We start from the raw sequence: 11,680 nt of genomic DNA, 5'->3' as shown, positions 1-11,680 counted from the left end.
CTCTTGTGAGGACTGGCCGAGAGCAAGGGATCCTCAGACTCCAGAACCCCCTAGCTAGGGGTCCCCTAGCTTGGGAGAGACTTTCTCTACCGCAGGGGTGAGGAAGGGTAAATCTTTAACGAGCTAGCCCTGGGCAGCTGGAGTCTTTCCGGATGGATGGCTGCCTGGGATGGGGGATGGGGTGGGAATGCAAGATGTGTGTAGACAGTCCCAGTGTTGTGGAGAAGGGAGGGTATTGGGAGGGGGCGGTAAATAAAGGAGACGCGGGCGGAGCTAACTCCGTGTGCAGAGCAGGACATGGAAGAACGCGGGTCACCGGACGGGTAAGCAGATCTTCAGAGAGGTTCGAGGAGTCCTGAACAGCCGCTAGGTGCAAGTATGATAACTCGCATTGCTGCCCACAGGGATCTCGCGCGGAGCCTGGAGCAAGGGCCAGAGGGGCCGGAAACGCCCATCCAGGTGGTGCTCAGGTGGGTATAAATTGGCTAGGAGGCACCTGGGCGAGACAGGGATCGATGAAGACATCAGGATGTACCATCTGCCCTTCTGTCGGACCCCAGGGTACGTCCCATGAGCGCGGCCGAGCTGCGTCGAGGGCAGCAGAGCGTGCTGCACTGCTCAGGGACCCGGACTCTGCAGGTGAGGAACCCCTCTCTCTATCTCCCCAATAAAAAATCCCGGGGACGCCAGATCCCTTCCCCCAGGCAACTTTGCCCTAGGCCCCGCCCTCCCCCGGAGTGGTCCTCTCCCAGGTGCCCCGCCCTCCCCAGAGTGCCCCTCCCTTCCAGGATGCCCAGCCCTCCGCCAGGGTACGCCGCGCCAACCTCTGCGAGTGCCCCGCCCCTTCTGAGTGCCCGCCCACCCAAGGTGCCCGCCCCCCCAGAATGTCCCGCCCCTCCAGGGTGTCCCACCCTCCCCAGAATGCCCCGGCCCTAGTGAGTGTCCCCCATCCCACCCCCAACCCAGGGTGCTCGCCCACCGAGTGCCTCACCGAGCGCCCTACCCTCCTCCCGGGTGCCCCGCCCTCCTCCCGGGTGCCCCGCCCTCCTCCACGGTGCCCCGCCCCTCCACGGTGCCCCGCCCTCCTCCAGAGTGCCCCGCTCCTCCGCCCCACCCGCGCCAGGTGAGCCCTCCAGGCGGGGGTCCAGAAGTGGCGTTCCGCTTCGGTGCGGTGCTAGACGCGGCGCGCACGCAGGAGGACGTGTTCCGGGCGTGCGGCGTGCGGCGCCTGGGGGAGCTGGCGCTGCGCGGGTGAGTGAAGCTTCGCCTCCGCTCCGCGCCGGGCCTGGCGGGGCCCCGAAGCACCCCCAGCCCCCACCCCGGGTAGCCTCCCGAGTCCAGCCACGCCCTTGCCGCCCGCAGCTTCTCCTGCACTGTTTTCACCTTTGGCCAGACGGGCTCTGGGAAGACCTACACCCTGACTGGACCCCCTCCCCAGGTGAGCGAGCGCCGGCGGCGCCCCCACGGGGCGGGGCTGGGTGGGCTGGAAGCCCTGGGGAGCCGCAGGCGGCGCAGACTCCCAGAGGGGAGGGGCTGGGACGACGCCGCCTGACCCATTTGTTTGCAGACGAGGACGCTGAGGACCAAAGAGAAGGGACTTGCCCAATTTGGAGCATTTGGGCTTCAACTTTGGCCCCTTCCTAGCTCTCAGTTTTCTCATCTGTAAAATGGAAGTGACAGTACCGACTAGGAATTAAATGAGCCATTGTTTGGGAACTTGGCACGTTTCCCGGCGCACGGTATCATACATGCGCTACAGAGGGTAGTTATTACTGTGGAGTTGACGATGGCTCAGCTGGTTTTGCCCCCAGGGGGAGGGGGTGCCTGTACCCCCCAGCCTGGCTGGCATCATGCAGAGGACCTTCGCCTGGCTGTTGGACCGCGTGCAGCACCTGGGTGCCCCTGTCACCCTTCGCGCCTCTTATCTGGAGATCTACAATGAGCAGGTAAGGGAATGCGAGGAATAGAAAGACAGCCCATGAGGAAACGGAGCGCTTCTTTCCAGGGAGCCTGGATCAAAGGGCAGAAGAGGCGGTGGGGACTGTTGTCAGTAAGATCTGGGGGTGGGTGGACTCAGAAAGATCCCCTTCCCTCACCCTCCTCCCTCCCCTCCCAGGTTCGGGACTTGCTGAGCCTGGGGTCTCCCCGGCCCCTCCCTGTTCGCTGGAACAAGACTCGGGGCTTCTATGTGGAGCAGCTGCGGGTGGTGGAATTTGGGAGTCTGGAGGCCCTGATGGAACTTTTGCAAACGGGTGTGTGCTGACAGCGGGGAGTTTTGCGGGTAGGGGTGCCCATTCCTCAATTGTTCACTGAGTGTGGACTTGGGGCCCAGACTGCAGCTGCAGCTTCAGAAATGATTCCTGGGGGAGGTGGGGAAGGACCAGTAAACTACAATTCAAAGGCATGACCCAAGGGCCTCCCCCTACTGCCAACAAGGCCTGCTAATTCTGCCTTCCAAACTCCTTTCACACCCTCTCCTCTCTAGCCCAGGGCCTCGGCCTCCGCCAGGCCTCATTCTTGCTCCTTGGTGGTCTCTACACCTCAAGGCTCTCCCCTGCCAATCCATTCTCCTCTATGCTGCAAACCCCATCTCTCTTTGCCTCCAGACCCTCCACCCTTCCAGGGCCCTGAGGATCAAGGTCATACCTCTTAGCCGAGCCTAAAGGCCCTTTCAGCCTCATTCTTTTTTTTAAATCAAGTATTTATTGGGCACCCCTCTTTTGGCAGGCACTGGAGATGCTGACTGTGGATTCTGGCCCCAGCACTGTGCCACACCTCTCAGCTGATCTCCTGCCTCAGTTTCTCCCCTTCCTTTCACGAAGCAGTGGGAGAGATGTTTATAAAATGCAAATCTGACTGTCATTCTTCTGCTCAGTTTTCTCTATCCTCCATCCACCCATCTCTGCTACAGCAGGACCCAACATCCCATCGTTCCCTGAACAACACCCACTTTGTTCCTCCCTGCCTTTGCATGAGGCTGACCCTTCCGCCAGGATTCCTTTGCTCCTTTTTCTTCATTGATGATGACCTGTTCTTCCTACCAGGTCCAGCTCCTGATGTTTTTCCCTTCCAGGTCTCAGCCGTCGAAGGAGCTCAGCCCACACCCTGAACCAGGCCTCCAGCCGAAGCCATGCCCTGCTCACCATTTACATCAGCCGTCAAACTGTGAGTGCTCCAGCCTGGGAAGGTGCTTACCCAGGGCCACCCAGCAAGGGTCTGTGTCTGGACATATAAACCAACTTGGGTGTGCATGGGGGGTAATAATGGAAACCCTTGGTCCCATAACCTTGTGGCTTTGATGGGGATGGTCCCTCCCAAGTCCCCATGAAGCTCTGATCCCTCAGGCCCAGCAGATGCCTTCTGTGGACCCTGGGGAGCCCCCTGTTGGTGGGAAGCTGTGCTTTGTGGACCTGGCAGGCAGCGAGAAGGTAGCAGCCACGGGATCCCGTGGGGAGCTGATGCTTGAGGCTAACAGCATCAACCGAAGCCTGCTGGCCCTGGGTGAGACCTGGGGGCCACTGGTGTGATTTCCTGTCTCTCCTCTGTGCCTGGCTCACAGCTCTCCACAGTGGGGGATACCAGAGGAGTTGTAGTAAATAGAAGAGGGTTAAAGAGCTGCGATCCAGGAACCAAAGGCCCCATTCTGGCCCCAGCTCTGCTGTTGACTTCTCCCTTTGTAAAACACTGCTTATGAATGTATAAACTCTAAGGGTGTATAAAGTTCCATGCTAATTTGGGAAATAGAACCACTCAACTGCAGAAGATGAACCCTCAGAGACATTTGGCATGTCCCTTGTGCAGTTGGGAAGACTGAGGCCCAGTAAGGGGAAGGGATTTGAGCTTTCTCCCCGACCCCACCCCAGGGTATTGGACCTGGAGATCCTCAGGGGCTGTGCCCTCAGTATTCCCCTGTGGCATGCATGTGAGATGCCCACAAAACTCGTTTGTGTACAATCCATTTGTTAGAAGTTTCCTGCTGAGTGCCTGAGTACCAGGCACTTTGCTGGGCATTGAGGGTCAGGGTATACAGGGCCTTCTCTGCCCTCAAAGAGTCCCAGTCTGGTGGTGGAGACCAATCTGACTGAGTCATGAGATCATGTGGAAAGATGGGTTTTAGGGCAACACAGGCCTGGGTGGAGAGCCCAACTCTGCAGCGTCCCAGCCTGATGGCCCTGGGCAAGTGATGTAACCTTCTTAACTCTTGCCCTCCCTCCCCAGGTCACTGCATCTCCCTGCTGCTGGACCCACAGCGGAAGCAGAGCCACATCCCTTTCCGGGACAGCAAGCTCACCAAGTTGCTGGCAGACTCACTGGGAGGGCGCGGGGTCACCCTCATGGTACTTAAGCGGGGCCTGGCAGGGAAGGTTGGGTCTTGAGGAAGGGGCCCCCAGAGAGGAGCGCTCAGGGGGAGTGCACTCCCCAGGTGGCCTGCGTGTCCCCCTCAGCCCAGTGCCTTCCTGAGACTCTCAGCACCCTGCGATATGCAAGCCGAGCTCAGCGGGTCACCACCCGGCCACAGGCCCCCAAGGTGAGTATAGGCAGGCACAAGCTGAGGGACAGGCGTGGAGATGCTGGGGGATCAGGCAGGAGTTGGAGCCTGAGTCCCTTGATTGAAGTCTTGGACTGGGTCAAAGTTGGGATTAGGGTTGGAATCCTGGAATCAGTGTCATGGTTGTATAGGATGGGGTCAGGGTCCCAGCCAGGGTCATGCCAGCTTTAGGGCAGGTCTAGGGTTGGAGTTTGAGTTGGGATATGATTCAGGGTCTAGCTCAGTTAGTATCATGGTTAAGTGGGAGTTGATGTGGGGCCTAATATGGGGTCTCGTTTGGAATCATTATCTGGCCCAAGGTTTGGACAGAACTGAGTTTGGGATTGGACTCACAGCTGAGTCCAGCTCAGAGTGGGGCCCTCCAGGACAGTGCACTTAGGACAAGGTGCCCCCTCCAGGCAGATACGGCCTTGTGCCAAGATGCAAGGCTGACGAATGAAGCATGGGCTGGATTTTAGGCCCCAGTTACTTCCCACACCCGGAAGTTCTTGTGCAGTGCACAACTTATACAACCATAAAGGTGGCTCTGGGCCTCTTTCCCTACAGTCTCCTGTGGCAAAGCAGCCCCAGCGTTTGGAGACAGAGATGCTGCAGCTCCAGGAGGAGAACCGTCGCCTGCAGTTCCAGCTGGACCAAATGGACTGCAAGGGTATGGGCTTCCTGGAGGCAGAATAGGATGGGGATAGGGTCTGGGGCTCCTATGGATCTACCACCTCCTGCTTCCCTGCAGCCTCAGGGCTCAGTGGGGCCCGGGTGGCCTGGGCCCAGCGGAACCTGTATGGGATGCTACAGGAGTTCATGCTGGAGAATGAGAGGCTCAGGTAGGGCACAGCCCACAGCCAGAGGGATGCTGCCCCCCACCCATCACTGCTAGGCTGCTTCTGGCAAATTGCCTCCTCTCCCTGCCCCTGGCTCCCTTATGTCCCCACCTGCTTCCTGAACTGGTGCTATACTGCAATGAGGAGGAGCTGACTGATGCCACGCCCCAGCCCCATTTCCTACCCCTTCCTGGCTTGTGATCTCCCCTAGGAAAGAAAAGAGCCAGCTGCAGAATAGCCGAGACCTGGCCCGGAATGAGCAGCGCATCCTGGCCCAGCAGGTCCATGCACTAGAGAGGTAAGCAGAGCCACCGGCTTGGAGCCAGGCCTCCGGACAGAGGGCAGCTGGGAAAAGGGATGGCTTAATGAACTGCTTGAGGCTGGCCTCTGGATTCAGACCAACTAGGTTCAGTTTCCAGCTCTGCCACCTACTAGCTGTGTCACCTGGGGCAAGTCATTTAACTTCTCACTGCCTGGGTTTCCTCTTCTGTAAGATGGGGGTCATCGTCGTGCCTACTTATAGGCTTGTTTTAAAGATCAGAGAGAATGAGTTAACATGTAAAACTTTGAGAATGGGGCCCGGTACCTGGTACGGGATCCAGGAGTATTAGCTGGGAAGGGGATTTGAAAGCCAGCTTGGTGGTAGGGTTGGAGGCTGCAGGCATAGACCCTGCTGTTCTTTCTAGGCGTCTCCTCTCTGCCTGCTACCATCACCAGCAGGGTCCTGGCCTGACCCCACCGTGTCCCTGCTTGATGGCCCCAGCTCCCCCTTGCCATGTGAGTCTCACGGCCCAGCCTGGAGGAGTGACAAGTAGGGATGTCATGGAGCCTCTGACGCACCTTTTTGCAGGCACTGCCACCCCTCTACTCCTGCCCCTGCTGCCACATCTGCCCACTGTGTCGAGTGCCCCTGGCCCACTGGGCCTGCCTGCCAGGGGAGCACCACCTGCCCCAGGTAGGAAAGGCCATGGTGGGAGTGAGGGAAGGCTGGGAGAACTGGAGACCTTGATCCAGGAGTCATCAATCCAGAGCCCCAGGGATTCCAGGGCTGCAGGCTAGATCATGGGGAGTGAATGGCTGGCCTAGGGCTCCCTCTGCCCTGGTTTGAAATAGCTGTTTGCCTCACCCTCCCTCCTCCTCACCCTGCCCTGTCAGGGCCAGGAATTCATTCTGTCATTCACTTATTCATTCACTCACATATCTACTCACTTATGGATTTACTGAATCATACATTCACTTACTCCTTCAGTAACTCCCCAAGCTCCTCGCTTTATACCAGCCTCTCTTCTGGGCTCTGAGGAGTCAGAAATAGACCAGACATGGTTCCTGCTCTCAGGAGGCTTCTAGTCTCAGGAGAGGACAGTAGAAGAACCATCTGCTGCACACAGAAGGTGACCAAGACCCCACCCCTTTATGCCATCCTGACATTCTTGGTACCTTGTGGGGTAGGCATGGTGGGGTGTCATGGCTAGCACCAGGTAGGTGGGACACAGAGAGGCAGGACTGAGGTCACCCAGAGTGGACTCTGGTCTTTCCTACAGGTGTTGGACCCTGAGGCCTCAGGTGGCAGGCCCCCATCTGCCCGGCCCCCACCCTGGGCACCCCCATGCAGCCCTGGCTCTGCCAAGTGCCCAAGAGAGAGGTGGGTCTCTCCTGGGGCACTGAGGTCAGAGCGGGGTAGTCTGGGGAACTCAAAGGCTCACCTCCCATCTCCCAACTCACCCTGGCCCAGGAGTCACAGTGACTGGACTCAGACCCGAGTCCTGGCAGAGATGTTGACGGAGGAGGAGGTGGTACCTTCTGCACCTCCCCTGCCTGTGAGGCCCCCGAAGACATCACCAGGGCTCAGAGGTGAAGAAGGGAGAGAGGGAGGGGCCCCTAATGTTCTCTGTGATCTTGGGGTAGAACCCACCCTCTCCAGGCCTCAGTCTTATCTCTGAAATGGGGTGGGTGTTGAGAGGTGGCTTCTAAGATCTTTCTACTTCCCAAACTTGGAATTCTCTTTTTAGGAGCATCTGCGTGCCCAGATGTATGTTGGAGCCCATGGTGTATGGGGGTGGGGTGGGGGGAAGGGTGGAGGGTACCTACCCCCTGAGGCTTCTCCAGAGGGTGTTGGGACCCAGATGGACCTGGGTGAGGAAGGGCCCCGGAGAGGGCAGGCCTCGAGTCTCACTGCTCCTTAGGTGGGGCCGGGGTTCCAAACCTGGCCCAGAGACTGGAGGCCCTCAGAGACCAGATTGGCAGCTCCCTGCGACGTGGCCGCAGCCAGCCACCCTGCAGTGAGGGCGCACGGAGCCCAGGCCAAGTCCTCCCTCCCCATTGAAGGCCAAGTGGGAACCCAGGAGACTGCTGTGTGACCTCAGACTGGGCTCCGCACTCTTGGGCTTCAGTCTGCCCATCTGCTGAATGGAGACAGCAGCTGCTACTCCACCTGCAGCTGGGCTAGGGGCGGGGACTGGGGGTGCTATTTAGGGGAGCAAGGGGATTCAGGAGAAACCAGGCAGCAGGGGATGAAATACATGAATAAAGAGAGGCATCAGCTCCAAGTCTGGTTGGTTCTATCCTCTGGGGTTATCAGTAATTTCCCCGTGGGAAATTAGAGGGAGGAAGGGCTAGGACTCTTGGCACAGATGTGTGTCCCCTTCCAGTCTGGAATACCCCAAGCTCCCATCTCCTTTCATGGTTTTTTTTTTTTTTTTTTGGAGACGGAGTCTAGCTTTGTCACCAGGCTGGAGTGCAGTGATGCAATCTCAGCTCACTGCAACCTCCGCCTCCTGGGTTCAAGCGATTCTCCTGCCTCAGCCGCCCAAGTAGCTGGGATTACAGGCACAAGCCACCACGCCCAGCTAATTTTTGTATTTTTTTTTTTTTAGTAGAGATGGGGTTTCACTATGTTACCCAGGATGGTCTCGATCTCCTGACCTTGTGATCCACCTGCCTCAGCCTCCCAAAGTGCTGGGATTCTAGGCGTGAGCCAGCCTCCTTTCACATATTATACAAGTTTTGATTAAGCAACTGCTATATGCTGTTCGGTAGGCGGTGGGGGAGTTGAATGGCAAGCATCTCCATGAAGGAGGCATGAGGGAAACTGATTTGGCCTGGAGCACAGGGAGATGGGTGGTCAAGGGGCTCACTCTGTGTCACTATGGGTCCTGGCGCTGGTGGGGATCAGGAGGCCTGGCTTCTTGTGCCACAGATCTGCGCTAGGACTCTGGGCAAGCCCTGTTCCCTCTCTGGACCACTCTGGTTTTCAGTCAATTAAGTGGGGGACACAGTTTCCTTCCCATTGAGTTCTAGTGAGGGTCAAGGCTGTGAGCAATATCTGATTCATGGCATAAGTGCCCAGTAAAATGCTGTATTAATCTGTTCTCAGCACTGCTGTAAAGAACTACCTGAGACTGGGGCATTTATGAAGAAAAGTGGTTTGACTCACAGCCCTGCAGGCTGTATAGGAAGCATGACTGGGAGGCCTCAGGAAACTTACAATCATGGCAGAAGGGCGAAGGGGAAGCAAGCACATCTTACCATGGCAGAGCAGGAGAGAGAGAGAATGAAGGGGGAAGTGCTACACACTTTCAAACAACCAGATCTCGTGAAAACTCACTACCATAAGAACAGTAAGGGGGAAATCTTCCCCCATGATCCAATCACCTCCCACCAGGTCCCTCCCCCAATATTAGAGATTATAATTCAACATGAGAGTTGGGTGGGGACACAGAGCCAAACCATATCAGATACAGTGGGTCTGTGGTTATGGAGAAGTCCAGTATGACATGAGGAATTACGGGAAGCAGAGAGAGGGCCCATTATAGAAAGAGCTATGAGGCTAACCTAACTCTTCACTTATAGTTAGGGAAACAGACCCACATGGTTCATTCATTTGTTCATTCATTCATTCAACAAACAACACTGATGGCTGGGTGCCTGTAATCCCAACACTTTGGGAGGCCAAGGTAGGAGGATTGCTTGAGCCCAGGAGTTCGGGACCAGGCTGGGAAACATAGTAAGATCCTGTCTCTACAAAAAATAAAAAATTAGCTGGGCATGGCGGCACACACCTATAGTCCCAGCTACTCAGGGGGCTGAGGCAGATCACTTGAAAACAAGTGGCTGAGACTGCAGTGAGCCATGATCACACCATTGCACTCCAGCCTTGAAAAACAACAAAGCAAAAACACCACTGGCATCAACTGCAAATCAAGCTATAAGGTGACAATGAAGACAAGGGCCAAGGTGGCTTTTCCAGGGAGCTCAGAGTCTGGTGGGGGACAGACAGGCATTTACAACCTCACAGGGGCTGGGGGAAGCCCAAGGGACTGTGGAGGCACAAAGGAAGGTCACTTGATCAGTGATCATTGAGGGGGTCAGAGAAGGTTTCCCAAGGAGGCCATGACTAAGGCTTGTAGGAGGGTAGACAGCATTGGGTTCAAGGGAAGGTGGAGGGGCTGTGGACACAAAGGCTACAGACCCCTGAGGTTCCAGAGCTTGTCGGGGCCAGGAAGTGCAGGGCCTTCCAGGTCACAACCAGAGTTTGGGCTTGTGCCAAGGGCAGAGGGGAGCCATGGAAGGGTCTTAAGGCATCACCAGCCTAGATTCGTATTTAGGTCACGCTGGCCACCTGTGGGAGGTGGCCTGACTGGCAAGGATGAGCTGGAGTTGGGGGACTATAAAGAGACCAGCACAGAGGAGATGAGACACCTCAGCCAGTAGTACCTGAGCTGGGCCTCGGGCTGGGCATCCCCTCAGACCCATGTCCTGGACTTAGGCAAGGTCCGGGCAGGCCAGCCTTAGCCACAGGCTTGGGGAGCCCTTGGGAGGCAGCAGACTGAGGCCGGAGGACCAGTCAGGGAGCAGCTGGGGTTGCTGGAGGGAGGTCACAGCCATCATCTGGAACAGAACTCAGACTGGCCACTGTGCTCCTCAGACCTGGCCTGAGGAAATCAGGATCCCTTTACCCCACCACACTCCCCGGTGCAGGACCAAGCAAGGAAAGACTCAGTGCTCTCCTACCCATCATTCTGGAAACTAGCTTTGGGAATGTGCCCCCTTTTTCCCAGCGGCATGAGGACCCAAACATAAGAGCAAGGTGTCTCAAGGATGCTTGAGTGTGCTTTGTGACTTGGGGCAGGCTGCTGGGCCTCTCTGGGTCTCCCCCACTGCAGGCCCTTGGCTCCTGAGTCTATGCAGGGCTGGTCCCTGAAGCTGGGACTGGTGGGGTCCATTTGGGTTGGAGCCCCCGTGGCCAGGAATTGTTAGACCACACTTGTGACTGGACATTAGAGGTTTTCAACAGTGGTGGCTTCCTGGAAGGCCAGAATCTGTGGAGGCAGAGCCCAGGGACAGAAGGTGACAGCCAGATACCACAGGCAACCAGACCAGGCAGAGCAGGCTGTGGTTAAGCCACAGATGGAGCCACCCAAGCTCAAACCCATGAGTGATCCTGGGCTAGTGACTCAACTGCTCTGAGCCCAAGACACTTATACCCAGAATGAACACAATAAGAGTACCCCCTTACAAAACTGTCTTGCGAATGAAATTCCCTGACACGTGGAAAGAGTGGAGCATGTAGCTTTGCCAGTTGCAGACAGTTTCACCAAAAGCAACCTTTAGTCAACATGACAATTTGATGGAATTGACAATCAGGTTAAAAAAAATTCATTCAATATATATTGATCAGAATTATTTAGAACAGAGCCTGGCACGTGGTTAGTGCTAAATACATGCTAGTTGTCGTTGCTATTATTATTATTCATGGATGCTTTCAGTGCAAACATTCTACGAGAACCTGCTTTCTATGGGCTAGCACTGAATAAAGCATAGGACTTTTACCCTCATGGAACACAGACAATAAACGAGAAAAAGGGCAAAATAACGTGGCATGTCAGATGGTGATAAATGCTATGGAGTAAAATAGAGCAGGAGAGTAGAGCTCTGTCAGGGCAGGGGTGCAGTCCTAAGCAGGGAGTTCCGTCGGAGGTGATGTTTGTACAGAGACCTGAACAGGGAGGTTGAGCCTGATGAGTGCCCTAAAGCCTTTATTTTCTAATATTGGTAATTTCAATGCCACGTTAGCTTGGGTGGCTCTGCAGGTTCCTGCCTGGGCTCCTCCCCACTCCCCAGAACCCTTATTTCACTGCATTGTGGGCTTGCTTGCTGGGAGGTCCTCAGCCCCAGGCAGGGGAGGCCCTGGCACCAAGCATGAGAGTGTGAGAGCTTTCCTTAATCGCCTTGGGAGGATGGAGGGGGACCACCCAGGGGGACCCTGGCCTCACTGGTTCATTCATGTTTGGACGATTCCCGCTGGAGCCAGCCA

The 11,680-nt window shown here is 56.5% G+C and overlaps 1 protein-coding gene across 7 annotated transcripts; it reads left to right on the top strand.

The window, feature by feature from the left end:
* Positions 1–253: 253 nt before the first annotated feature.
* Positions 254–7,910, top strand: KIF12 (kinesin family member 12). Of its 7 annotated transcripts, XM_019034280.4 has the most exons (20): positions 254–323; positions 405–470; positions 561–639; positions 1,124–1,251; positions 1,363–1,438; positions 1,812–1,946; positions 2,117–2,252; positions 3,074–3,165; positions 3,345–3,501; positions 4,219–4,337; positions 4,424–4,528; positions 5,096–5,198; positions 5,280–5,370; positions 5,579–5,665; positions 6,054–6,144; positions 6,218–6,322; positions 6,909–7,009; positions 7,100–7,218; positions 7,377–7,396; positions 7,551–7,910. In XM_019034280.4, the coding sequence occupies exons 1-20, from the start codon at positions 298–300 to the stop codon at positions 7,722–7,724; spliced, it is 2,010 nt and encodes a 669-aa protein (XP_018889825.4). In that variant the 5' UTR covers positions 254–297; the 3' UTR covers positions 7,725–7,910. The 7 variants fall into 7 exon arrangements, 5 of the variants coding, with proteins under 5 accessions (XP_018889825.4, XP_004048542.5, XP_055206456.2 ...); XM_004048494.5 differs by lacking the exon at positions 7,377–7,396; XR_002007454.4 differs by lacking the exons at positions 6,054–6,144; positions 7,377–7,396 and having other exon boundaries at positions 7,551–7,692.
* Positions 7,911–11,680: the final 3,770 nt, after the last annotated feature.

The sequence above is a fragment of the Gorilla gorilla genome, chromosome 13 (assembly GCF_029281585.2).
Source record: "Gorilla gorilla gorilla isolate KB3781 chromosome 13, NHGRI_mGorGor1-v2.1_pri, whole genome shotgun sequence".
NCBI classification, from domain to species: Eukaryota; Metazoa; Chordata; class Mammalia; order Primates; family Hominidae; genus Gorilla; species Gorilla gorilla.
This window is presented reverse-complemented; position numbering and strand designations above follow the sequence as displayed.

Bases quoted from the DNA above. Each gene is read 5' to 3' on its own strand.
- KIF12 (XM_019034280.4), top strand. From the start codon at position 298: ATGGAAGAACGCGGGTCACCGGACGG. The intron at 324-404 runs GTAAGCAGATCT...TGCTGCCCACAG, and splicing joins GAACGCGGGTCACCGGACGG to GGATCTCGCGCGGAGCCTGG. The intron at 7,219-7,376 runs GTGAAGAAGGGA...TTCTCTTTTTAG, and splicing joins GACATCACCAGGGCTCAGAG to GAGCATCTGCGTGCCCAGAT.